At 49.6% G+C, this 27,727-nt stretch overlaps 2 protein-coding genes across 3 annotated transcripts in view; one reads left to right on the forward strand and one right to left on the reverse strand.

The window, feature by feature from the left end:
* The window catches only part of CSKMT (citrate synthase lysine methyltransferase), a 51,818-nt gene extending 30,542 nt beyond the window's left edge, over window positions 1–21,276 (reverse strand). Inside the window, exon 1 of the mRNA XM_083591543.1 lies at window positions 21,272–21,276. Coding sequence (XP_083447669.1) covers window positions 21,272–21,275 — 4 coding nt within the window. The 5' untranslated portion in view covers window position 21,276. The remainder of the gene's footprint in view (window positions 1–21,271) is intronic.
* The window catches only part of GANAB (glucosidase II alpha subunit), a 34,121-nt gene continuing 8,504 nt past the window's right edge, over window positions 2,111–27,727 (forward strand). Inside the window, exons 1-18 of one of the 2 annotated variants that reach the window (XM_083591045.1) lie at window positions 2,111–2,188; window positions 6,667–6,768; window positions 7,711–7,819; window positions 8,799–8,926; window positions 9,681–9,860; window positions 11,449–11,514; window positions 15,539–15,638; window positions 16,072–16,165; window positions 16,397–16,493; window positions 16,733–16,913; window positions 18,610–18,763; window positions 19,483–19,718; window positions 21,435–21,561; window positions 22,975–23,054; window positions 23,484–23,627; window positions 25,047–25,143; window positions 26,405–26,506; window positions 27,329–27,572. In XM_083591045.1, coding sequence (XP_083447171.1) covers window positions 2,163–2,188; window positions 6,667–6,768; window positions 7,711–7,819; window positions 8,799–8,926; window positions 9,681–9,860; window positions 11,449–11,514; window positions 15,539–15,638; window positions 16,072–16,165; window positions 16,397–16,493; window positions 16,733–16,913; window positions 18,610–18,763; window positions 19,483–19,718; window positions 21,435–21,561; window positions 22,975–23,054; window positions 23,484–23,627; window positions 25,047–25,143; window positions 26,405–26,506; window positions 27,329–27,572 — 2,267 coding nt within the window. In that variant the 5' untranslated portion in view covers window positions 2,111–2,162. The remainder of the gene's footprint in view (window positions 2,189–6,666; window positions 6,769–7,710; window positions 7,820–8,798; window positions 8,927–9,680; window positions 9,861–11,448; window positions 11,515–15,538; window positions 15,639–16,071; window positions 16,166–16,396; window positions 16,494–16,732; window positions 16,914–18,609; window positions 18,764–19,482; window positions 19,719–21,434; window positions 21,562–22,974; window positions 23,055–23,483; window positions 23,628–25,046; window positions 25,144–26,404; window positions 26,507–27,328; window positions 27,573–27,727) is intronic. The other variant, XM_083591046.1, reaches the window with a different exon arrangement.

The raw sequence follows: 27,727 nt of genomic DNA on the forward strand, positions 1-27,727 counted from the left end.
TGCCCTCTCTCCTCCCACCCTCCTGCTTCAGCTTCTGCCTCTGATTCCAGACTTCTCTCTGACACAGACGCTCCAGCTCACCAGGCCCTATTACCTCTTCGGCTTCTGACACCTCTTCTTCCCAGTCTTCTCCTTTGGACTACTACTCATTGTTATCCCACCACCACTCCGCACGTTCTGAGCCTTCTCCCCTGGGTGCTTCTCCATCTGGTTTCTCCCGCCATTCCTTTGTGTCCAACCAGTCCATAACAACAAAGAACTGTCCAAAATATGTAGTAGATATACATAATGGTAAAGGGACCCCTGACCATTAGGTCCAGTCATGACCAACTCTGGGGTTGCAGCGCTCATCTCACTTTATTGGCCGAGGGAGCCGGTGTACAGTTTCCGGGTCATGTGGCCAGCATGACTAAGCCGCTTCTGGCGAACCGGAGCAGCGCACAGAAACACCGTTTACCTTCCCGCTGGAGTGGTACCTATTTATCTACTTGCACTTTGACGTGCTTTCGAACTGCTAGGTTGGCAGGAGCAGGGACCGAGCAACGGGAGCTCACCCCGTCGCGGGGATTCGAACCGCCAACCTTCTGATTGGCAAGTCCTAGGCTCTGTGGTTTAACCCACAGCACCACCTGCGTCCCAGTAGATATACATACATACATACATACATACATACATACAAACATATAAGAACCCTGCTGCATCAGGCCATTGTCTCATCGAAGTCCAGCCTCCTGTTCACACTGACCGAGCAGATGCCTCGCAGGTGGACAGAGTGCTGTTGTGCTCATGTCCTGCTTTCAGGTTCTCCACAGGCTTCTGGTTGGCCACTGTGAGAACAGGATGCTGGACTAGATGGATCAATGGCCGGATCCAGCGGGTGTGTCTTACCTTCTTAAGACATTCTTGCCCAGGGATGTGTTGCCCTCCATCTGTCATTGGGCTCTAGCCCCAGGCAGCACAGGCAACAGGGAAATTGCAGTTCATGAGCACCTGGAAGGCCACAAGGTCACCTCAACTCTAATCACTACACCACACTGCCTTTCTTGATAGCATAACATTCAGTGTGGCTTTTACCAGTGTGGCTTTTAGAGCCAGTGTGGTGTAGTGGTTAAGAGCGGTAGACTCGTAATCTGGTGAACCGGGTTCGCTTCCCTGCTCCTCCACATGCAGCTGCTGGGTGACCTTGGGCCAGTCACACTTCTCTGAAGTCTCTCAGCCCCACTCACCTCACAGAGTGTTTGTTGTGGGGAGGAAGGGAAAGGAGAATGTGAGCCACTTTGAGACTCCTTAGGGTAGTGATAAACCGGGATATCAAATCCAAACTCTTTTACCATGTCAAGCTTACTGGCAGCAACTCTGTAGGGTTTAATTCGGGGTAAATTCTTAGCCCTACATGGAGACACTAATGACTGAATTATTGGGACCTTCTGCATGCGAAGCAGGTGTTCTGCTGTTGAGCTATGGCCATCGCCAGCTACCTGATCCTGTTAACTGATGCCATATCCACACCATAGCTGTAAACGTTTCCCATTTTTAAAGGAAATTCCCTTATTCCAAATAGGATTCCTCACAAGAAAAGGGAAAAGTTGACAGATATGATCCACACTGTACATTTAAGCACAACAGCTTCCCTTGAATAATGATGGGAACTGTAGTTTGAGGGTGCTGGAAATTGTAGCTCCTAAGGGTAAACTGCAGTTCCCAGGGTTCGGGGCGGAGAAGCCATGACTTTTAAAGGGGTAGGAATTAGCTTTTTAAAAAAATTATTTAACTAAATCATTCGAAGAGAGGTGTGTGTTGGAATGAAAGAGGATATATACAGCCCCAGATGAGCAGAGTGTAGTATAAGCTCTCAAAAGAAAAATAGCTCCGTTCCCAGGACGGGACCCAGGCGTCCGAGCGCTGCCTGCCCCCACCCCCCGCTCCCGGGAAACGTGCCTTTGCCGCCGTGCCTTAGCGACCTCCGGTGTACGCACGCGCCGGGAAAGCCCGCTCATGAATAATGCAACAGCGAGTGGGAGGGACCCGCGGCGGAGCGGCCGGCCGACCGATTCGAGAGCGGAGGGGCGGGCTCATGCCGCGGGATCCAATAAGAAGCCTCGGTGGGGACGGGGTGGGGCTGATAACCCTCGGCGGGAGGGGGGAGTGAAGCGGGATCCAAGATGGCGGCGGCGGCAGCAGTAGGGAGGTGAGAGCGAGGCTCACTTGTGGGGTCGCGGCTATGCGGGGTACTGCGTAGGGGGAGGGCTGTTTTCAGAATGGCTTCCCTCCCTCCCCACCGAAGACCACCAACTCTTCATTCCTCCTGAATGACCCTTCAACTTCCGGGGCTTCCCTTCAGCCCCCGCTCCCTTCCCACAGTCGCCTTATTCCCGCCCTCCAACCCCACATGGTCTCCCCGCCCCCATTGTGCTTCCACGTCGCTTCTGGAATAGACCTCGTTCCCGCAGGGCGCCCCGCAGGTGCGCGTGCTGCTCCTTGCCCCGCATCGCCAGCCCCTGCTCACCCACCCAGCCCATGGTCCCCGAATCCCTTGCAGGACCCCTTTCCATTCCTGCACCCCCCATAAGCCCCTTCTAAGGCTTGCAGACCCCTTACGATGCAGCCACCTGCCTGCACGTCTGTCTACCTGTGCTGTGCGCACACGATGCATTTAAAACACCCTGTGCAAAGAATCCTGGGAACTAATTTACCTTGTCAGGGATCTACAGTTCCCAGCGCCCTTAACCAACTGCACTTCCCTGGATATTTTGCGGTGTAGCTGGGCCTCCCAATGTATGGTGTGGGTGCGACCTTTCTCTCATTCATCTCCACAATTATTTTTCATTATGAAGCAGATAATCCAATATTTCCATTCTGGCAGACTGAGTTCAGGGGACCCTAGTCCAAAACCAAGGCTGGGCTTTGATTTCAAACTTAGTTTGCAAGATTCCTCCAGGGATCTGGTTTGGATGTGAGAACAGGATCTTGGACTAGATGGGCCTTTGACTTGATCCAGCTGTCCTTTGTAGCCCATTGGCTTGTTCGCCGTGCTCTGTACCAGTTATTAAGAAGCACAGCACTGACCCTTTTTGCTTGTTGACCATTTCATAGTCAATTACATTCGTTTTGTATGTTCTTGAGAACTGGAAACTTTGCTGAGATTTACAGAAAACTATGAAAATGATTTGTACTGTGGACTGTGCTCTGCGCAGTTGCGAACACTGATCTGCACATTTTTGCATAGCCATGGGTCTGTGCTGTAGAGCATCTGATTGGAGATGCCACTGGCAGTCAGTGTCAAGAACACTGGGCTAGATGGACCATTCTGCCAACTCAGTGCAAAGCAGCTTCCTATGTACCTGTGTTGTGTTCACAGCTCAGTGGTAGAACATCTGCTTTGCATGCAGAAGGTCCCAGGTTCAGTCCACAAAATCTTTAGATAGAGCTGGAAGAGACCTGTGCTTAAAACCCTGGAGAGCTGTTGCCAGTCAGCTTAGACAAGACTGAGCTAGACGGACCAATAGTCTGGTTCTATATAAGATGGTTTCCTATGTTCCCTAATACCCATCCCAGTTGTAGTTCTTGTGGTTGAACCATGGCATGGTTGTGATTATTTCCCTTAGTTTTGTTCTTGTTCTGTGCTTCAAAATACTTTTCAAAATAATGTGAACCACCAAAAAGGACAGATCCCTGCCTCAAGAAACTATGTTTTGAAAAAGATGAGGAACCAAAAAATATAGGGGCAGTTTTTCTTTTTATCTTTTTACTGAAACTTCCTTCAGAACTTAGTGCTTTTGCATGTGAGGTCTTGGCCAGCCCAGTGTGCTGATCCTTCTATTAGCACATGGCTCCTGCTTTTCAGCCTTTGATCACTCAGATGCAGCATGTGTGGAAACAGGCACTGACCTTCACACCAGCAGTGGAAGTGGAGAGCTCTGTTTGCCCTTTGCACTCTCCCTGTGCCCATAGTTTTGTCTCTGGAAGCTGCTTCCTGATCACTGAATACACAGCAGATGGCTGGATCACATCTTGGCATTCCTGCTATGAATGAGTCTGTGCTTCGAGAACAGGTGTTGGCAGATTTTACAGTCGCATCTACTCTATACATTGAAAGCACTCTCATGCCCTTTTAATAGTCATGACTCCCCATTTCCTGCTCAATAATCTTGGGAACTGTAGTTTGTTAAGGGTGCTGAGAATTGTTGGGAGAACCTTCAAGAGCTATGATCCTCTACATCCTTCACAAAACACAGTTTCCAGAATTCTTTGGGGAAGCCTTGATTGCTCAAGTGGTATAGAAACGCTGTTCTTATTATGTATTAACATATCCATTTATTTATTAAAGTGTTTATAGACTGCATTTAAAAAAAAAATAGGTTGGTATACAGTGTACAAAATTACATTAAGAGACAAAAAACATCAGTAAGAATATCAGTAGATATTCATTGGCAAAAAGAAATCCACATTGCAAAGGCCTGTCTGAATAACACAGTTTTGGGGAGATACATGAAAGGAGGCGGAGATGATTCCTGCCAAACCTTCACTGGCAGGAAGTTTCACAGAGCAGGGCTCACCGAAACCCAGGGGCATGGGGGACCACGAGAAGCACCCCATTACCAGATGCCAGTGATCGAGGTAGAACATAATGCTGAAGCCGGGCTTTCAACGTGTTGTGGATGTGAGCAAGGGCTGTTTAGGCGGAATCCCACTCTGGTGTTTTTACTAAGGCCCCAAGCTCCACCATTCAGAGACAGGTATAGTGGCTGGACAAATCCCCTTGAATGAGCTGCATATGTGGGATTCTAACTGGCTGATTTTGAGAGAGAAAAGCTTTTTCTTGTTGCTGTTGTTAAATAATTAGGAGCCAGAACCCCTTGTTGATGTTCTGCCAATGCTGATTTGTGCGTGAGTGCATTTTTGCATGCCTGCCCAGACATATAATTTGGTTACCTACATTTTACTCTTTTATTCTGCGTTTTAATCATAATGGTTTTGTGCATTTCTAATTGGTTAGTAGATTTCAGCTGTTGTTTATCTATAGTTTTAGTTGTACGCCACATAGAGAGGTTTGTAAAAATTATGTGATTTATAAATCTCCTGCATTAAAAAAAAACCATGTTGCGTAGATCAGGCACATGTTTAGTGCTCTACAGATCCTAGCTTCGATCCCCAGTGCATCTAGGTCAGGCTGGCAAAGCCTGTTGTCTGAGACCCTGGAGAAACGACGCCAGTGTAGAGAGCAGTGAGCTAGATGGAGCAATGGTCTGCTTTGGTGTAAAGCGGTTTTCTGTGTTCCTATCTGGTGATCTTTCTTTTTGTCATTACTACACTACAGATGAGATAAGGCAATCCAGAAGCCATCTTTCAGTTGAGAGCTTGCGCAGGACCTGTGTTTTTTAAACACTGTAGGGAAGGGCTGTAGTTCCGTGGTAGAGCATCCGCTTTGCATGCAGATGGTCTCAGCAGTCCTGATTACCCCCCCCCCCCAAAGGATGTTGTTTAATGCTAGAGTATGATTCTCTTAATGTCAGAGCCAAGGGTTTGAGCCACACATTGGGCAAAAGATTCCTGCATTGCTGGGGTTGTACTTGATGACCCTCATGGTCCCTTCCAATTCTATGATTCCATTATTCTATGTATCTTCTGGGGACCATTCCCATTCTCGTTTCCCTTTTTCATTGAAGCAATTGAGCAGCCCGTGTCAGTGGGATCTTAGCTTTGAAAAGGCATTCTGTGTCTGTGCTGCTTGGGTTAGGCTGGTGTAGGAATTCCAGATGGCATCTGGGCCTTAAACATCCCTTTTGAGCACAATCGCTGCGAGATCACATTCATCTGGTGCTATACCAGCTGCACTGGCTCCCGGTGGAGTACAGGATCAGGTTTAAGGTGCTGGTTTTAACCTTCAAAGCCCTATACGGCCTAGGACCCTCGTACCTACGGGACCGCCTCTCCTGGTATGCCCCACAGAGGAACTTACGGTCTTCAAATAAAAACATCTTGAAGGTCCCAGGCCAAAGAGAGGTTAGGCTGGCCTCAACTAGAGCCAGGGCTTTTTCAGCTGCGGCTCCAGCCTGGTGGAACGCTCTGTCACAAGAGACAAGGGCCCTGCAGGACTTGACATCTTTCCGCAGGGCCTGCAAGACAGAGCTGTTCCACCAGGCCTTTGGTCAGGGCGCAGCCTGACTCCCTCCTTTCGCAATCTTTACAAAACTTTAGTTTATGGTTGCCATCGATTTTGATTTTAATTAATTTTTATAATGTTTTTATAATGTTGCACTATTTTAGTGTTGTTAGCCGCCCTGAGCTCGGCTTCGGCTGGGGAGGGCGGGATATAAATAAAATATTATTATTATTATTATTATTATTATTATTATTATTATTATTATTATTAATCCAGGTAGTTGTAGGATGAACCTTGTTGGTTAATGCTAGCTGGCCTGGAGCAGGCACCTTTAGGGAGACCCTGGTCCATCTAGCTCAGTATTGTCTGTACTTACTGGCAGCAGCACTCCAGGGTTTCAGGCAGGGAGTCTGCCCTACCTCTGCCTGGAGATAAATCCGGGGCCGTTTACATCAAAACACACTTGCTATCTCTGTGAGCCAGCAGCCCTCAAGTACAACTGGTGGTGGGGAGTCTGCAAGTTAACAATGTGTTGCATGGAGAAATGTCTTCCTTCCCAATAGACTCGAGATGGCAGCTTTTGCTTGGTTAGCTCTTTCCCTGGCTGTTGTCACCGCGGTGGACAGAAGCAACTTCAAGACATGCGACCAGAGCTCCTTTTGCAAGTAAGTTGGGCGTCTTATCTCTGCTGTCAGAGGAGGACTCTCGAATGGGGAGAGCGTTGCTGTTGCACTCAGGTCCTGCTTGTGGTCTTCCCTTACTGCTTGTGGTCTTCCCTTACTGTTTGACCAGTATAGTGGTACCTCTGGATGCGAACGGGATCCGTTCCAGAGCCCCATTCGTATCCTGAAGCGAACGCAATCTGCGCGTGCGCTGGTCGCAATTCGCCGCTTCCGTGCATATGCGTGACATCACTTTGAGCGTCTGTGCGAGCGGTGAAACCCGGAAGTAACGCATTCCGTTACTTCCGGGTCACCACGGAGCACAACACGAAAACGCTCAAACTGAAGCATATTTAACCTGAGGTATGACTGTAAAAGAACAGGATACAGGACCAGGTAGGTCTCTGGCCTGATCCAGGAGGCTCTTATCTTCTTACTATAAAAGCATCAGCCAGCCACTGATAGCCTTAATTTTGACTCCCCCCCACCGGCCAGAGTATGCCTCTGAGCAGCAGTTCCTGGAAATCATTTACTGTTGTCGTCAACAGGCTTCCCACCGAGGTATCTGGCTGACCAGTGTGGAAACAGGATGCTGGACTTGATGAGCAGTGCTTGTCTGATGTTCTTGTTATTTATTTCTTCACTGTATTGCTCCAAAGGAGCCCAGAGTGAAAAATAGCAGCATTAAAACAATATTAATAAAAGCAGCTTAGAAACATTTTTTTTAAGAAAAAAGGTTAAATGTTTGTCCTGGCTGAGGAAAAAGGGCTGGCACTCATTTCCTCAACAGGATTCCTGTTCCCTGCAGGAACTTTCCCTGTGCCGTGAAGTTTCCTCTTGTGGCTACGAGTACAGAAACAAACAAGCTTCCTAAAATGGGAGGGGGAGATAGTAAAAGGTGGCCCTGATCATTTGCCTCCAGTAACCATGGTTTCCTCTCCCTAGGCGCCAGAGGAACGTGGAAGCTGGGAGTTCACCCTACAGAGCGCTGCTGGAGTCGTTGCAGCTCAGCCAGGATTCCATGAAGATCCAGCTCATCAATGAAGCAAACAAGGTGAATTGATGAGTTGAAACCCTAGGTAGCCAGGGTGGTGTAGTGGTTAGAGTGTTGGACTAGGACCTGGGAAATTAGGGTTCAAATCCCCACTCAGTCATGAAGCTCTGTGGGTGACCTTGGGCCATAGAGACCCTGGATAACTGCTGCCTTGGAGAGGAGAGTGCTTGACTAGAGTGCCAAATTTATGACCTGGTATAAGGCGGATAAGGGACGCGGGTGGCACTGTGGGTTAAACCACAGAGCCTAGGACTTGTTGACCAGAAGATCGGCGGTTCGAATCCCCGCAACGGGGTGAGCTCCCGTTGCTCAGTCCCTGCTCCTGCCAACCTAGCAGTTCGAAAGCATGGCAAACTGCAAGTAGATAAATAGGTGCCACTCAGGCAGGAAGGTAAACGCGTTTCTGTGCGCTGCTCTGGTTCGCCTGAAGCGGCTTAGTCATGCTAACCACATGACCCGGAAGCTGTCTGCGGACAAACGCCGGCTCCCTCAGCCAATAAAGCGAGATGAGCACCACAACCCCAGAGTCGGTCACGACTGGACCTAATGGTCAGGGGTCCCTTTACCTTTTTATAAGGCAGATATCCTACATCTGTGTAGTTCAGTGGAAGAACAGATGGCTGGTGTAGAGAAGCTCACAATTTCAATCCCCCTCAGCTCTTCACTAAAAACAACCTACATTTGCAGGGCTGGAAAGGCCCTTTTCTGAATTTTTGGAGAGCTGCTGCCAGCCAAACATAGGCCACGCTTGTAAACATACATGTATCAGGCAGCAGTCTCAACTGTGGGGCTGGACCCTCAGTGTAAAACAGGGACAGGGAACCTGGGGGCCCTCCATATGTCATTGGACTCCATCAGCCCCGGCCAGAATGGCCAGCACTCAGGTACAATGGGAGCTGTACTCCAGCAACATCTGGAGGGCCACAGATGCTCCCACCTCTGGAAAAAGACAGGACTTGACCCTGCTCTCTGCCTCCAGGTCCCTCTCCTCCTCGAGCTCTACGGCTTGAAAGGGAACATGACCCGGATCCGGATCAATGAGTTGAACCCGCTCAAGCCCCGCTATGAGGTACCAGATGTGTTAGTCCAGGACCCGCCCACTACCAGGTACGCAGATGGAGGGTCATTTATGCATCCTAGCTCACCGTGGGTTGTGAGGAGAAGGCACAGCGGTTTAGTGTAGGGGCAGGGAACCACAGGCCCAGGGTGAGATGGGGAATTTGCATTTGTTGCCCCACCCACTTTCCCCCTCAAGCCCCACCCACCACTTGCATGGGGCCTCCAGAAGGTTATGTCACACTTGGAAAGGTTCCCTGCTTTAAAGGGAACCCTTACCCCTGGGGTGGGGGAGCAAAACAGCACCTGCCCTTCCTTTCTGCGCGGGAAGATCCAGCAAGATCTTGTCGGGGCCTGGTTGATTCCCACCACAAAGTAGCAGCAGTCTATAGTAGGGCTGGGTGATAACTGATTTTCAACATCGCAATATATCACCAGCTAAGCGTCGCGATATACTGATAAGTCACAATGTCGGAAATAAGGATGGAGCTATGTAGAGGCATTGGTTGGCTTTACGGTTTTTCTCACATCATGATTATTGCATAGCAAAAAATATTTGCTATGCGAATCACACATATCATGATTTGCGGTTCATTGCTAGGTCAAAGATCACGTTATGAACTTGAATCCGGGTTTGGACAATACATGAATATATCGCCCAGCCCTAGTCTATAGAATAGCGCCCAGGATCTCGCATGTAGCCATGAGGATATCTTCCTGCCCTCCCTTTGGACACTTCCCTTTCTTCATGCCACCCGCTCTGTTCTTTCCCCTTAATCCTCCCACCCCCCGCCTCCCACCAAAGATTATCTGTCACAGGCCGGGACGATAACAGCGTGGAGCTGTCCCTGGGCGAGGGGAACCACAAGCTGATTCTGACGGCCAAGCCCTTCCGCATGGACTTGCTGGAAGGGCGGGAGCTGGTGCTGAGCGTCAACTCCCGGGGGCTGCTTGTCTTTGAGCACCTGCGGCAGCGGAAGGACTCGTGAGTACTGGGGCCGTCAGCACAGGGGAGAGGGAGGGGAACGCTGTTCCTGGCTTCTAGGCAGCTTCTGTCTTCCTCAAACGAAAAAGCTCAAGCGAACAAACAAGGGAAAGGGGATCTGTCAGCGGACAAGTTTGGGGTGTACCTGACAGGTGGGAGCCTGCTGCTTTCAAGTCTTCTAGGAAAAGCGGCTGACCTGGGGAAATGGGGTCTAGAAAGGAGAGGTCGACCTCCTCTTCCAATTCACATCCTTTCCCTCCCTATGGGTTTACCCTTCCCATTCCAGAATTGGTTGGGGGGGGGATATTCGGTATGAGGCAGGAGTCCTGATTTGTGAAAAGCGGGGACGGCCTGTTTCATAGAATAATAATTTGTAGAGTTGGGCGGGACCCAAAGAGTCATTTAGTCCCAACCCTCTGCAATGCAGCTAAATAACCCTTTTAGCTGCAGTCCGCTTTTTCTTCCAGCAGGAGCAAGGGGTGCTCCCAGTGAGCTATGTTAGTGCTTCACAGGTGTCTTCAAAAGGGGCCTGTGCCAGAAGCCTTTCTGGATGTGTTTTTAACCCTGCTTTCTCATTGGGAAGTGCCACCAGGCAAGACCTGGTAAGAAGATGGGGCTCTGTGGTGCTTTTCATCTCCAGCCTCCCACCAGCGGGGGTCACTGTAGTGATGTCTCAACCTCCATTCGGGGCTGGGCGAGCGAGCAAAGGCCTCTTTGTATGGGTTTCACATCCTCTCTTTGGGACACAAGGCCAGAAGTTTCTATCATCCAGGATGTTGGAGAAGAGAGAGGGGTATAGCTTAGGTCAGCCTTCCCGACCTGGTGCTCTCTGGGTGGTGTTGGACTATGGCTCCCACCAGGCACAGCCCAATGGTCAGTGGTGATGGGAATTGTAGTCCAGCAACATCTGGGTGAGCTGTGCTGCAATGAGATCCTGGAGGCTGAACTGCGTCATCTCCGAGATCTCTTCCAGCTCTGTGATTCATTCTCTAGAGCGAGAGCATGTCACAAGCACATCTCTTCAAGGCTAGGAAACCTGCTTCCTCTGCTGTTGGGACTCCAGATCCAGTGGCGTAGCGTGGGTTGTCAGCACCCGGGGCAAGGCAAGTAATTTGCGCCCCCTAACCCGTGGATTTGCGCCCCCTAACCCGTGGATTTGCGCCCCCTAACCCATGGATTTGCCCTAACCCCAGATGTTGCGCCCGGTGCGGCCCGCCCCCCCTGCACCCCCCACGCTACGCCACTGTCCAGATCCCATCAGCCTCAGCTGTCCCGGCTGGGTCTGATAAGAACTGAAGTTCAAAGTGTCTGGAGGATACCAGGTTGGGGGAAGACTGCTAGGGAAAGCAGCAGGCTTTCTGTACAAGGGGTGGGAAGGGGGTCTCAGTTTACCCACCCTCCCCCCTTTTCCCTACCCTGCTCCCCAGCCCCGGTTGTCCTGGAGAGGAGAGCAGGGCCGTTTTCAGGGGTGGTTGGGGGGCTGGCTGGAGGGATGTGTCTCTACGTCTCTGGGATTCCTTGCACTGACTCTCGTTGTGTTTTCTGTTTTTGTTGGTTTGTGCCTCCCCCTCCCGCTCGGCCCCCCCAGTTTCTCGGATAAAGTTAGTAGCACGGTCGTTAGCATTTGGGATAGGATCAAGAACCTTTTCTCTAGGTAAATCTGCAGCTTCTGCTACTGTTTCTAAAACCTTCCCCACCCACCCCTGCCGCCGCCTAGACAGTGGCTCTGCCATTCCCTGCCCACCTTTACCTGTGCCATATATGGGAATCCCTGTGGTTAGTTGCTGCCCTCTCAAATCCTTGAGGGGTGTGCGGCAGCCTTTAGCTGTGTTTCCAAGGTGTGCATGAACGCATTTGACTGTCCCGATTCCCGCAAACCTTGCCTTGAGTAAGTTCATGAAGTTGAATTCATTGCAACTCAGTGCTGGCAGCAGCCAAATCAAAGTGTCCTTGTTAAAAATAAAAGGAAAAAGTCTGGGTGTGATCTAGCCAGAGTTAAGTTGTTTTACTTTCAACATAGTAAAGTTGAAACCCAATGCTTAGGTTTATTCTGTTTTTCCTGAAATTATATTTTTATCATTGTTGTTACCACCCCATCAGTGTACATGGCATCTTAACAGCAGTACATAGGGAGGTGTGAGGAACCTGTGGTTTTCCAGATGTTGCTGAACTACAACTCCCATCATTACTGACTTGCCAGGGTTGAGCAACATCTGGAAGGCCAAAGTTTCCCCACTCCTGACATAGGCAGCCTAAAATCTTTAGACAGTGGAGAATTACAGCAAATGGGAGGGGAAGGGTTTGGGCAAAATCCTGGGTTTTGGTTAGGAATGAGTTCTGGAAGGATGAGCCAATAGCCTTGGGGTGAATGGGATTTTGAACAGGATTTGAATAAAAATGAAGAGGAAGCTGCCCTACCTCCAGCTCAGTATTGTCTACACCAGATGGCAGCAATTCTCCAGGGTTTCAGGCAGGGGACATTCCCAGCCCTAACTGGAGATGCTGGGGACTGAACATGGCACCTTCCGCATGCCAGGCAGATGCTCTGCCACTGAGCTATGGCAAATAGATATCCAGATATGATACAAATGCATACCAAAGAAATATTGTGGCACCTTAAAGCAGGGGTGGAGAACATCAGTGGCCTTCCTAATGGTGCTGGACTACTACTCCCATTTCCCCCGATCATTGGCCATGCTGACTGGGGGCTGGTGGGAGTTGGAGTCCAACAGCGTCTGGAGGGCTACAGGTTGCCCATTCCTCCTTAAAGGCTTACGCCAGTGTTTCCCAAACCTGGGTCTCCAGTTGTTTTTGGCCTACAACTCCCACCATCCCTAGCTTTCAGGACCAGTGCTCAGGAATGATGGGGATTGTAGTTCAAAAACAGCTGGAGACCCAAGTTTGGGAATTGCTGGCTTACCTGCTTATTGTGGCACAGTTTCATGTCTCTTGAGTCCGCAAAAACATCGGCCGTGATAAGAGCGCAATATTCAGAGATAAACGTGTCCCTAAATTTAGTGAGGTTTACTCCCAGGTAAGTGAGTATGGGATTGTAGCCTAAATTTATTAGTCTTGTGTGAGGGATAGCCTATGTGGTGCCCGCTGAGACTCCAGCTCAGCTAGCATGGCCACCAATCAGGGATAATGGGAGTTGCAGTCCAGCAACCTCTGGAGGGAGCTACATTGTCTGCCACTGCTTAAAGGTGCTGCAATATTATTCTCTCTGTACATGCAGTTAAAGGACTGTTTTAAGAATGCCATAGCTGGTTGCCACGTCTTTGGAGTACGCTGGGTGGCAACGCTGGGCAGGGGTGGAGACCCTGTGGCCCTCCAGTTGTTGTTAGACTCCAACTCCCATCAGCCCTAGCCACCATGGCCAATTGTTAGGGATGCTGGGAGTTGTAGTTCAAGAAATGTTCTCAGGCTCCATCAGCCCCAGGCAGCATAGCCAGTGGTCAGGGACGATGGGAGCTGTAGTCTAGCAATTGTTAGGGATGCTGGGAGTTGTAGTTCAACAATGTTCTCAGGCTCCGTCAGCCCCAGGCAGCATAGCCAATGGTCAGGGACGATGGGCGCTGTAGTCTAGCAGCATCTGGTGGGCAAAAGGTTCCCCATCTCTGGTTTACTGCCATGTAATGTGTGGACAAAGTATTGCGATCGTATCCGCAATTTGCAGGCTGTGATAAGCCTAAGAGACCAGCCTTGATGTCAGATCCAACTTTCTGATATGTTTCTTATGGTCTCGCAAAAAAAGCAAAGAAAACAAATGAAGTGAAATTCCTGAATGTTTGTCTTTTGAAGCAACGTGTGCCAGTGCAGGAGACCAAGACCCATTTTGCCACTCATTGTGTATAATGCATTTCTAGTTGCAGAAATGTTGGACTTTTTATTGCCTCTTTTGGTTATTCTCCTTGCTGGTTGGTATTGGGAGGTTGCTGCTAATAGAAATTGTTTCATATTGGAGAGGGAGCTCACGCTTTTAAGTCCTTGCCAGAAGGACAATTCTGATGGGCTGCTTGCTGCTGTCTCCTTTCTCTATTTCTGTGTAGACCATGTTTAGTCCTAGATGAGAGCTTGCGTACTTCCAAACCCATGGTCCTGCAGGATTTCCTTTAAACTCACACGCCGTGCATCAGGGGTTTTATGTATGGCTTGGTGACAGCAATCCAATTCATGAGAAGAGCCTTCCTTAGATGTTTTTCTCCCTTATAAAGTACATAGAGTTGAAACTGGAAGTTGGAAGAAAGAGGTCCTGTTTCAGCTCCATGTGCTTTTTTAAGTCTCAGATTAATTCTGCTATATGTGACTTTTACCCAGATCTCTCGGAAAAACAAGGTCCATGCGTGTGTGCTTTTCTCTTTCTGTCTTGTGGGGGGCAGCGGGGAGAGATCCAGCTGAGGGGAGAGAGAAGTGGCCGGTGGAAGACCCTCACTCAAAATTCCAAATGTGCCCCCAGACATTAAAAAGTTGATGTGCCCCATTCTGAGGGGAACCATTGGCCTTCTAGATACTGCTGGAAACAAATCCCATTGTCCCTGACCATTGGACCACAGTGGGTGGGCCACAGATTCTCAAGCCTAAGTGAAGACCTTCACACACACACACACACACACACACACACACACACACACACACATATGTAGCGCGCAGTTCCACTCTCTCTGAGAAGTGAGTGTAGTTTTCCAAATTTTGCAGCACCTTGGAATGCATTCCATACTGCTTACCTGCCCAGGGGGACCCCTTGGCACATCTGCTGATGAACCCACATGCATTTCAGAGGATATCTGAGTGAGCAAGTGCTCTGATTGTTCAAGGAGCCAGCTGTGCTTGTTTAGGGTGCCATCTTGTTTATGTGCTATCTAGCTGTTGCCCCACGCAAACCAAGTGTGCCGAGAACACATGCAGTATTCCTCTTCTCTGTTCTTTATGGGGTAAGGATAGTAATTCCTGGGGCAGCCGCTCCACTGTAAGACCTCTGAGGCCACAACCCCAGGCACACTTGCATCTTGAAGTTCAAACTCACTGAACACCACAGGGCTTGCTTCTGAACTGACATGCATTAGACCTGCCTGGTTTAGTTGTTTGGCCGTCTGGGTTTTCATCAGCTGCTTGTTAGATGAAGAAATAACATTTCTAATGAGAAAACCACCCTTGCAAATAAGCCTAGAGCAGGCGTAGGCAAACTCGGCCCCCCCCAGATGTTTTGGGACTACAACTCCCATCATCCCTAGCTAACAGGACCAGTGGTCAGGGATGGTGGGAATTGTAGTTTCAAAACATCTGGAGGGCCGAGTTTGCCTGTGCCTGACCTAGAGGCACAACTGCAACACCCCATTCTTCTTTAGGTGCAGGACGAAAAGTGGCCAGTCCAGAATGGGATTGGCAACCATTTCCAAGAGCCCAGTGGGTTTGGAGCTGAGGGAACCAGAGCCTGGTTTGCACTGTCCTCTGCCCCACAGCTGCCCACACTTCCCCTTCCCCTGCTAACTGGCTGGGCTGTGAATTGGTGTGTGCTGTGCTGCTTGTAGTGGACTAACGGTTCCAGCATTTCATTTGGGCTAGGACAAAGTTGGGATTTTGGTTTCCTTTTCCTTTCAAGCTGCCTGGATGGGGTCATGGGGTAGGTGGGGATTCTAGGGCTGAGCCTTCCTTTCTCCCCCTCCCTTATTTTCTTCCAGAGAACCACCAAAGGAACCAGCGTCAGAAGGGGAGGGGGCTGCTGAAGCCTCGGATGCCCCTTCGTCAGCGGAACAGGAGTCTACAGAGAAAACCGAGCAGGTGAGCACAAGGTGGGAAAGGTGTTCACTTGCAGTAGCAGTGAGGAACCTATGGGGCTCCTGGTGATGGGGGGGCTCCAACACAAAGCCCCAGCAACCATGGCCAAAGGGTGATGGCAGCTGTGCTCACCGACATCAGATTCTTCACCCCTGCTCTGCAGGGAATAAGGGAGCTGAATGCTGAACCATAATGACTGTGAAGTGAACCACAGTCATGCCAAGCCATGGTTTTTAATGAAGTGAATGAGCCTCTTGGGCTCACTCACTCTTCCCCCAGCCCTGCTCGGAGGAAATCAGAAGCTTCCAGTTCCAGTTTTGCTTAACCACAGTTTGTTGGATTCCAAGACTGAGAAGCAGTTAACAATAACTGTGGTTTGCGTGAAGCACGTCGACTTGAAATGGTGACTTGAATTTCCTTTGTGTTGTTCTCGCAGGGTGAGGAAGCACCCAAAGGGGCTAGTGAGACAGAAGAAGAGCCAGGATCTTGGGAGGAAACATTCAAGACACACACGGACAGCAAGCCCAATGGTAAAGTCCTGTTAAGGAAGGCAATCCCAGAAGCATTTTGTTACTGCCCACTTGGGTTAACGGACCATGGTTTCAGATCCTGGTTTAGTAGCCTCTTGCAAACCATGGTTTGTTGCCAGTACTGCCACACCCTGCTTTGGTATTGAAGTGTAAGACACCTTAATGCTGTTCCACTTGCCTTCTTCCTAGGCCCCCCTCTCTTTCTCACTCTCTCTCTCTCTCTTTCTGCAGGTCCAACATCCGTGGGGCTAGATTTTTCGTTCCCGGGTGTGGAGAACGTGTATGGGATCCCAGAACACGCAGACTACCTCCGGTTGCGAACCACTGAGTAAGCCTGGGGCCTGACAGTGTTAATAGCAATGGTGGTGGGGTACCCTGCCCCCCCCCCCGATGGAGCTTAAGCAGTTGCAGGAGGGTTGTATGTGTGTGCCCTAGAGATTGTGGGGTGGATGGTGTGTTGCTTTCCTAGGCACCCCAAATGGTGTCACGAGTATCAGGGAGGCAGCCGCTCCATTGGATTCTCCCTGCATTTCCCCCTACTGTTTCTAATTGCCAAATCCTTGGCAGGGGAGGGGACCCATACCGCCTCTATAACCTGGATGTCTTCCAATACGAACTTTATAACCCCATGGCTCTCTATGGCTCTGTTCCTGTCCTGCTGGCCCATAATCCCCAGCGCACTCTGGGCATCTTCTGGCTCAACGCGGCGGAGACTTGGGTGGACGTCACCTCCAATACAGCAGGCAAGGTACTGTTCCTCCAAGGGCGCGTCACCCCTTTTACTCCTTGTGTAAAACATGTTTTAATTCCTGCGTTGCAGGGAGTTGGACTAGATGACCCTCGCGGTACCTTCCAACTCTACAGTTCTATAATTCTAGGACAAGGAGATGGCTATATTTTTCCTCCACTGTGGCCACAGTATTCCTCTGAATATCAATTGCTCGGAATCACAGATGGGGAGAGTTATTGTCACGCAGACTTGCAGGCTTCCCAGAGATCTACATCTGTTTGGCCACTATGAGAACAGGGATGCTGGACTAGATGGGCCTTTGGCCTGGTCCAGCAGGACTCCTCTTATGTCCTCCCTAGCTGAGACACATCGCACGCACCTGCATGAGACCCAAAGCAAATTGAGGTCTATTGACTTATTCCTCATCCAGCTATAATGCAAACTATGGGCCACATCTGCACTATACATTCAAAGCACTGTGATACCCCTTTGGCGGTCACGGCTTCCCCCAAAGGATCCTGGGAACTGTAGTTTGCTAAGGGTGCCGAGAGTTGCTAGAAGACCCCTGTTCCCCTCACAGAGCTGTAGTGTAATTCCCAAAGTTCCCAGGGAAGATGGATTGATTGTTAAACCAATCTGGGAATTGTAGCTCTGTGAGGGGAATAGAAGTCTCCTAACAACTCTCTGCTCCCTTTACCAGTTCCCAGGATTATTTGGGAGAAGCCATAACGGTTAAAGTGGTATTGTAGTGCTTTGAATGACTAGTGTGGATGTGGCCATAGTTTCTTCTTCCATTATTAGTTGGTCTCTTCCACTTTGCTTCAGAACTGGCATCTCTGTAGTGAGAGGAGCCTCTCCCAGTTTCAGTCCTGCTGGCTTCGAAGGAACAGAGCTGTCAGCTCTTAATCTATCACCCATGCAATGTCCACAATAGCTAGCTACGACGGACATTTCATTTGCCTCCCTGCCCATGTGTATTTCGGTGGCAGTTGAAAAGGGGATGAAGCGCAACACCTTTGGCAATCTTCCCCCTGCTGCTGGTAGCTTGAAAGCGATCCTTATTGGAAGAGTGGCCATTTTGCACCCTTCAAAACACAGAACTGAAATCTGTGTGTAAGCTCCCCTGGCAAAGTGCCTTTATCAAGCACACACATACACACCCAATGCAAGCCATTCTGATTACCCACAATACTCGGGTGTCAAGTGCACTTGGCTCTCCCAGACCCAGGAAGGAGGGGGCAGGCAGGTGGATGCCAGGGGCTGACCTGGTTCAGGTTGTCATGGCAAAGTGGCCTGCTGCAGAAGAGGAAGTCAAGGCAGTGCATGAAAGCTTGTTTATGTAAAGCCAAACTATGGTTTGTTATTCCACCTGAGCTGATTGAATAGTTTGTCACCAGAGCCGTCTTTCCCATAGGGCTTAGTGGTGTGTTGCACCAGGGCGCCTGCCTCTCGGGCGCCCCAGCAAGTGGGGGAGCTGCGCAGCTTTGCCGGCGGCCTCCCGGTGGCAGGTGTGCAGCTTCCCTCCCAAGCCTCTGCAAGGATTGCTCTCCCGCAGCATCATGGGGGAGAGTTGCCCCCCCCATGGCTTGCAGTGCACAGCTACGGCCACCCCAAAACTGTCCATGGTAATTTGGGGGCGCTGGGTGGATATTTGCACCGCGACGCCGCATCTGCTAAAGACGGCCCTGTTTGTCATCCCCAAACTCTTTCACAGACTCTGTTTGGGAAGATGTTGGATTACATGCAAGGAGGAGGCGAAACTCCGCAAACGGATGTTCGCTGGATGTCTGAGAGCGGGATCATAGATGCGTTTCTCTTGCTGGGGCCTACGCCCAATGACATCTTCCGACAGTATGCATCCCTCACAGGTGAGTGGGACAGAGATTGTGTTTACTCTGCTTCTGGAGGAAACTGGCTTTAAACAATGGCAGGGATTATCTATTTCCTTCTTTTCTTACCGTACTAGTCCTAAGAGTAGACTGAAGTCAATGGCCATGATGTAGTCCTTTTTAAAAAAAAATTACTTTAAGCAAATAAATTTTGAGTTTATCCAATAAACAGAAGACCCCCAGACAGATATACAAGTATGTAAATATCATTAAGCTTCTGCTACAATCAAATGACTATTTTCATAAAGTTCCTAACAGTATATGTAGACTTAGCATTCTCTTAACAAGGCTGCATTTTCCCCCACAAAAAGCATGTCTGTTTCTCCACTATGACCCTTACTATATTTGGTAATTTTATAATACCAATAATTTTATTATTTATACCCTGCCCAACCAGCTGGGTTTTCCCCAGCCAATCTGGGCAGCTTCCAGCACATAAAAACACTGTTCTGTTCCTCCAAAGTAGGGGCGTTCATATTTTTTCAAAATGTAACAATTATTCTGGCTGCAGTCCAGACTAGTTTTCTGTCCCTAAGTCCATTGCTTTCAAGGGGTTTGCTTTGAGTGAGACTTAGTTGGAGGCTCCAGGACAACGTGTGCCCAGCAGTCTGACTTGCTTTAAGGCAGCATTTCTGTGGCCCACCCTCTGCGGACATGAAGATGGGCAGGCGTCCTTGGCTGACCTTCCTTTCTCTCAGGAACCCAGGCCCTTCCTCCGCTCTTCGCCCTGGCCTATCACCAGAGCCGCTGGAACTACAACGACGAGGAGGACGTGAGCACAGTGGACAACGGCTTCGACGAGCATGACATTCCGTACGACGTCATCTGGCTGGACATTGAGCACGCTGACGGCAAGCGCTATTTCACCTGGGATCCCAACAAGTTCCCCCGCCCCCGGGAAATGCTTCAGGGCCTGGCAGCCAAGAGGCGCAAGGTGAGGTTTGAGGAGACGTCCCTAGCTCTGGGACACAGGTGGTGCTGTGGGTTAAACCACAGAGCCTAGGACTTGCTGATCAGAAGGTCGGCAGTTTGAATCCCCGCAACGGGGTGAGCTCCCGTTGCTCGGTCCCTGCTCCTGCCAACCTAGCAGTTCGAAAGCACGTCAAAGATCAAGTAGATAAATAGGTACCGCTCCGGCGGGAAGGTAAACGGCGTTTCTGTGCGCTGCTCTGGTTCGCCAGAAGCGGCTTAGTCATGCTGGCCACATGACCCGGAAGCTGTACGCCAGCTCCCTCGGCCAATAAAGCGAGATGAGCACCGCAACCCCAGAGTCGGTCACGACTAGACCTAATGGTCAGGGGTTCCTTTACCTTTACCCTAGCTCTTAAGCTTCCCTGCAGGGACCTTGGAGCTTCCGCACACCCCACGATCATCTGACGTGTGCCAGACATTAATGACATGTAACCATGGACTAGAGCCTGGGTGGGGAACCTCAAGCAACAATGCGGCCCTCCAGGCCTCTCTATCTGGCCCCTGGGACTCTCTCCCCAGGCCACACTCCTCAGTGGCCCTGCTTTGCACTGCAGATATTTTTGTCTGGCTGGCATGTGGGCCAGACATGCATCTTCTTCCTTCCCTGGATGGGGGATAGGGAGGGGTGCTTGAGTACTGTACGAACGTAAAATTAACTTTCGTCGCTCCGCCCATTTTTGCATCTGATCTGGCCCTCCACTGGCATGTGGCCCTCAGAGGGTTACCTAGAAGGGAATGCGGTCCTAGTTCTGAAAATGCTTCCCCACCTCTGCCTTGTTGGCATCCATCTGTCCAAAGAGACAATGGAGTGTGCTTCCAGGGGTGAATTCAAACTGCCGTGTTAGCAACTTAGAACTGACCTCCCTGGGGCACAAGCCTGGACAGGGTGTATGGAGGTCCTGGGCTGCTCAGAAGGCAAGACCCTCCTCTTGGCCTCTCTGGTGTGGTCCGAAAGAAAGCAGAGCAATACACTTGGCTGCAGGAGTTGCTGGAGGGAGGCGTAAAAGGCATCATCCACCGTTTTAGGGACTCCATTCCGGATTTCTGTAGGTTTTACTCCTTAGCCTTTTCTTCTCCCAAAGATATCCTGCAAGGCAGTGGAGAAGAAGGATCAGTTTTCCTTCTCCTAGATGGGCTACCTTCCCAGAGGGACAAGCCCCACCTGCCCCTCACTTCCCTCTGCAGCACATGCAGAAACCACCTTATTGACCGTCGGACCCACCACAGTAGTACCTCAGGTTACAGACGCTTCAGGTTACAGACTCCGCTAACCCAGAAATACTACCTCGGGTTAAGAACTTTGCTTCAGGATGAGAACAGAAATTGTGCTCCGGCGGCGCGGCAGCAGCAGCAGGCCCCATTAGCTAAAGTGGTGCTTCAGGTTAAGAACAGTTTCAGGTTAAGAACGGACCTCCAGAGTGAATTAAGTACAGGTACCACTGTATTGGTATCGCCCGCTCAATCCTCCAGAACCTGCAGGGGAAGTCCCTAGCTCACCGAGGGTTTGAGACCCACCCATCTTCAGTGCCCTGCATAGCAGTCTCCCCTGTCACTTGCAAACCCAGAATAAATGACGCAGAGGAAGACAAACAATTCGAATTTGCTCTTTCTCAAGGCAGACGGCGGTGCTCAGCCCAACCACTTTCATCCCTGACCACTCTGGTTTTTCTCAACTCAGATGGTGAGCATTGTGGACCCGCACATCAAGGTGGACAGTGCTTATCGGATCCACAACGAGATTCGCTCCCGGGACTTTTATGTCAAGACGAAGGATGGCAGTGACTACGAGGGCTGGTGTTGGCCAGGTGAGGAAAGCAAATGCGGTTGATGAGGCAGGAGACTTGCTTTGATGTGCTCCTGGCGTTTGGGGCCAGCCCCAACTGGCAGTCATGTGGGTCAGCCTCTTGAGTGGCAAACCCTTGAATGACATGAAAGGGCAGAGGATTCTCAGCTTTCGTTATACATTTATAGCAGCCATCAGAATTTCCCATGGGAAAAGCTGCAAAGACAATAGGAAATCAAATAAAGTAGGTTTACTGAAGGAAGCTGAGGGAACAGCTAAATATTGTAAAATGAACAGCTATGCTTAGAGAATAAGGAAGATTTAGAGAAGCTATAAATGACTGGAGTCTAGTAACACAATATTTAAAGAAACCTAAAACTAGCAATCTCAGGAGAAGGAATACATCACAAGTGGCCCTCCTGATGTTGCTGAACTACAACTCCCATCATCCCTCACGGTTTGTCACACTGGCTGGGGCTGATGGGAGCTGGATCCAAAAACTTCTGCAGGGCAGGCACCACATGGACTACCCCTGGAACAGATTGTATGCATTTTTTAATATAACTTACACACACACCCCCCCGAAATGTGGCTGGATTATGGCCAATATTTAATTTTGTAAATACAGTGGTACCTTGGTACTCGAACGGCTTGGCTCCTGAACAAATCGGCTCCCGAATGCCACAAACCAAGAAGTAATTGTTCCGGTTTGCGAACGTTTTTCGGAAGCCGAACGTCCAACGCGGCTTCCACTTTAGTGCAAAATGCTCCTGCAGCCAATCAGAAGCCGCGCCTTGGTTTTTGAATGGTTTCGGGAGTTGAACCGACTCCCAGAATGGATTAAGTTTGAGAACCAAGTTACTACTGTAACTGAGTATTCATTGGCGCCCCATATATATATATATATATATATATATATATATATATATGTATGTATGTATGTATATATATATATATATATATATATATATATATATATATATATATATATACACATACATACATACATACACACACACACACACGGACTATATATATAATATTTAAGCTATTATGGAAATCTTAGGAGATCTTGACAAGCAAACCACTCAGAAATATGCATACGTCTACCAGCAGTTCTATAACAACAATTTTACTGATTTGTGTTTCTTAATATATTGCACTGTATTGATTATTTAATTGTTTATAGTGCACGATACATACTGTTTATCATTAATTTTATATATTTGACTATAGATAACCTCAATGAAAGCGGTTCACAGAAAAGAATAAAGCAGCAAGATTCGTAGTAAAAACAAAACATTTTAAAAAACCAGCAATAAACTAAAACACATCATTTTATTCTGCTTAATAAAAAAAAGAACTATCATGTGTTGAATATTTGTTAAACCAAAACGGAAGGGTCTGGCCTAACGCTTTGCCTCCTTTTGCCCAGGCTCAGCAGGCTACCCGGATTTCACCAACCCAGAGATGCGTGCCTGGTGGTCCAGCATGTTTGGCTACGACCACTATGAGGTAGGCAGGTGGTTCACCTCTTTAGCCAGGGCCTTTTCAACTCTGGCTCCGGCCTGGTGGAACGCTCTGCCTCATGAGACCAGGGCCCTGCAGGATCTGATTTCTTTCCACAGGGCCTGTAAGACGGAGTTGTTCTGCCTGGCCTTTGGCTTGGAGACAATTTGATTCCCTCCCCCTCTTTTTTTTTCTTTTCCTTTCTCCTCCTGCGATGAGGTTTCAATATTTTAATTATGTTTTTAAGTTGTATTCATTCAATTTGTTTTTATTATTGCTTGTTAGCCGCCCTGAGCCCGGGCTTGGCTGGGGAGGGCGGGGTATAAATAAAAATTATTATCATTATTATTAAGCAGGCTCAGGCTTCAGTTTTGGCGCAGATAGCCCTTCCTGGGCCCTCCCCGCCAATTGGCTTTCCCTCTCCTTCGGCTTCAGGGCTCCATGGAAAACCTCTACACTTGGAACGACATGAACGAGCCCTCCGTCTTCAACGGCCCCGAAGTGACGATGCACAAGGACGCCGTGCACCAAGGGGGCTGGGAGCACCGTGACATTCACAACTTGTATGCATTCTACGTGGTGAGCGCTGCCTTCCTTTGCTACTCCCCCTTTCTGGGCCAAGAAAAGCTGAAGTCCATGACATGACCGGTCTGTTTACAAATGAAACAGCTTTTCCTAGCTTGCTCCCCTCCAGGGTGGCTGGGTTGATTGGAATTGTAGTCCAAAGCATCTGGAGGGAACCGGGTTGGTGAAGGCTGGTTTGGAACATCTCTCTCGTCTGGTCTTCCAAGGAACTCAAGTGGGCTGGGAAGTAGATCAGGATCTGCAGGAAAGATCGCTGGATGCTTGCGGACATATTTCTTATTCCCATGGCCAGTGGTCAGGGTTGATGGGAATTGAAGTCTACCAGGCAGAGAGCCTTCTCGGTAGTGGCACCCGCCCTGTAGAATGCCCTCCCATCAGATGTGAATAAAGATCTATCTGACTTTTAGAAGACATCTGAAGGCAGCCCTGTTTAGGGAAGCTTTTAACATTTCATGAATCATTGTATTTTAATATTCTGCTGAAAGCCACCCAGAAACCCAGCTGGGAAACCCAGCCAGATGGGCGTAGTATGTATGTATGTATGTATGTATGTATGTATGTATGTATAAATAAATATCATTATTATTAGGGTGGGTAGGGGGTGGCACAGGCTTCTCATCCCTGGATCAGTGTGGCGTAGTGATTAGAGTGTCAGACTAGGACCTGGGAGACCCCCTAATCCCCACTCAGCTGAGAAGCTCTTGGGCAACCTTGGGCCAGACACTGTCTCTCAACCTGACCTACCTCAGAGGGTGTTGTGAAGACAAAATGGGGAGGAGAACCATGGATGTCACCTTGAGCTCCTAGGAGGATAGGTGGGATAGTGAATGAATGAGGTCACCTAGTAAGCTTTGTGGCTGAGGGAGAGTCAATCTTAGGTGTCGCTGGTCTAAGTTCTAACTGCTAGAGCACATTTGAGGAAACTAAGCAGGCATGAATCTGATCAGTATTCTGGATGGGAGACAGACAAATCATAACTTCTAAAATTTAAGAGTTGGATAAATTATGACCAATTAGGTTGTTGCATTCCCCGCACAGATTGGTGTAATTCCTCTTCTACATAAAAACGATTGATTACAGTTCTGCACACTTTTGTTAGTCATGAGGAGGGGCAAGGCGGTGAGCCAAGCTTCTCAGATTTCAACAGCCCCGCACAGGAATCCAAGCATGTATAGCCATGAGGGCTAGAAGCTTGCTTTATTTTATTTTGAAAATCCACGAAGCAGAATTCTGCACCTAGAACCACATTCTGCGCTTGGTCCTGCGTTCTGTCAGAATCATAATATGTGCCATATTCTGTTTGATGAGGGAGGCATGGGCTGCAAGGTTTCTGGGCTTGGGTTTGGGTGTTAAGTTTGATCACGGTTTGAAGTGTCCCCATAACACTTCTTTTTTTTTCCCCACTGCTGGCAGCAAATGGCAACAGCGGAGGGGCAGGTGAAACGGTCGGGAGGCTTGGAGCGTCCGTTTGTGTTGACTCGCGGCTTCTTTGCAGGCTCACAACGCTACGGTTAGTGGCGCATGAGATGGGAGGAGGGAAGAGCCATTGCTCAGTGACAGGGCACCTGATTTGCATGCAGAAGGTCCCAGGTTCGGTCCCCCATGGCATCTCCAGGTTGGGCTGGGAAAGACTCCCCGCCTGAAACCCGCGAGAGCTGCTTCCAGCTATTGGAGACCATCCTGAGCTACCTGGACTGATGGACTGGCCCTGTACAATATGGCGTACTGTGCAGCAGACCTGTAGGAAGAAAGGGGGGATATATTTGACAAATAAATAAGACAGAGAATCAGAGAACTGTAGAGTTGGAAGGGACCTTGAGGGTCATCTGGTCCAACCCCCTCCAATGCAGGAATATTTTGCTTGAACTCACGACCCAGCTGTCAAGGTAGTTTAAAGAACATGGCACAACATTAGGATAAAAAAGAACCAGTTTGCCATGTAAACTCTGCCGCAGGTAAAGGTAAAGGGACCCCTGACCATTAGGTCCAGTTGTGGCCGATTCTGGGGTTGTGGCGCTCATCTCGCTTTATTGGCCGAGGGAGCCGGCGTACAGCTTCCGGGTCATGTGGCCAGCATGATTAAGCCGCTTCTGGCAAACCAGAGCAGCGCACGGAAACACCGTTTACCTTCCCACCAGAGTGTTATCTATTTATCTACTTGCACTTGACGTGCTTTCGAACTGCTAGGTGGGCAGGAGCAGGGACCGAGCAACGGGAGCTCACCCCGTTGTGGGGATTTGAACCGCCGACCTTCTGATCGGCAAGTCCTAGGCTCTGTGGTTTAACCCACAGCGCCACCCGCTTCCCAGCTGTCAAGGTAGTTTAAAGAACATGGCACAACATTAAAACAAAAAAGAACCAGTCTGCCATGTAAACTCTGCCGCAGAGGTTATACCAATTCAGTAAAGACTATTAAGCTGAAAGCTCCTTAAGGAGCCTGGGGGTGTGTGGAGGGGGCAGGCATCCAGACTATAGGCAGACTTCCAAGGCAGAGCTGAGGACACCTTTGACCTTCCAAATGTCGTTGGACCCCCAACTCCCATCAGCCCCTGCCAGTATGGCCTGCGGTGAGGGGTGATGCGAGTCCAGCAGGTCAGGGTCACAGGTTAGCCTCTTGTGCTCTAAAGGCTGTCATCAAGGAGTCGACAAAGCCGGCCTTCCTGGGGAGGGAGTTTCAGCGCCTAGGTGAGGCCGCAGGAAAGTGGCAGGTTAAGAGATTATCTGTGCACAGGTTGTTCGCTATTGCACCTTCTTGTTGTCACCCTCTGCAGGGGCTGTGTGGACAGGTGACAATGCAGCGGAATGGGACCACTTAAAGATCTCCATCCCCATGTGTCTAAGCCTGGCTCTTGTGGGCATCTCTTTCTGCGGAGGTAAATCCTGCCGGGTTCAGATACCCTGTGTTGGAGAAGTTGGTCCGTGGCTTAGTAATCGTTAATATGGCTTTTGAATGCTCTAGACATTTGGCCTACTTACCATATAACGCTAAACTCTGGTTTAATTCTTCATGGATGAGCCTCCATAAGTCTGCGGGAAGCATCAGACTCCTTCACGCCCCCATCTCCTCCCCCTACACGGCGAGGAAGAGGACATACACCGAGTTAGAATCTCAGCTTGGTGTTACATACAAACCAGGAGTCATGCTTTACAGGAAACAATGGTTAGTAGCTGAACAAGCCAAATGGTTTGCTGGAAACCGCAACCTGAAAATTGTACTAGCTACCAAGCTGAGGTTCATTGAAAGTGAAACTGAATTCAGCAGAAGTCATCTTTCCAGCTGCACAGGAGCTGGGGGTCACATGAGGCCAACATTTGATTTGCTGTCATGGGAGGCTCATCCATACGCTTTAATGTTACTTGTGGACACAACCATTTCTTGAGATTCTTAACACCAGGGGTGGGGAGCTTTGGCTGAATTCAGCCCTCGTGACTCTCCCCAGCCCATACCCTTTCACTAGGCCACACCCCTCGCTTTGCTTTGCATCCTGATTGAGTTTTTGCTTTGGTCAGATGTGTCCAACTTGTGATAGGCTTACAAGTTCCCCATCTCTGCCTTAACCATCCTGGCTCTTGTTGGCTTGTTAGAAGCAGAGTGCCGGACTACTTTGAGCCTTGGTTCCAGCTGAACTGGGCCGCTCTTGGATTCTTAAAGGATATTGAAAGTCTCGATCTTTCTCCTGCCTTCCCTCCTCCAGCCGACGTGGGTGGCTTCTTCAAAAACCCCGAGCCGGAGCTGCTGGTGCGCTGGTACCAAGCGGGAGCCTACCAGCCTTTCTTCCGGGCGCATGCCCACATGGACACCACCCGCCGGGAGCCCTGGCTCTTTGGCGAAGAGAACAAGGCCCTGATCCGGGACGCTGTTCGCCAGCGCTATGCCCTCCTGCCCTTTTGGTACACCCTCTTCTACCACAGCTACCGTACTGGCCAGCCTGTCATGAGGTGAGCGAAATGGTGTGAGGGGGTCTCTCCATTTTAGCAAAGGGTGACTTCAGCTACCTGCACGTAGACTGGCTATATAGGTAGGTGGTCCAGTCTCAGCAGAGGTGCTGCTACACAAAGCAGGGGCAGCAACCCTGAAAGCCTTGCTCCAGGTT

Source organism: Podarcis filfolensis (assembly GCF_964270895.1).
Source record: "Podarcis filfolensis genome assembly, chromosome: 16".
Taxonomy (NCBI): Eukaryota; Metazoa; Chordata; class Lepidosauria; order Squamata; family Lacertidae; genus Podarcis; species Podarcis filfolensis.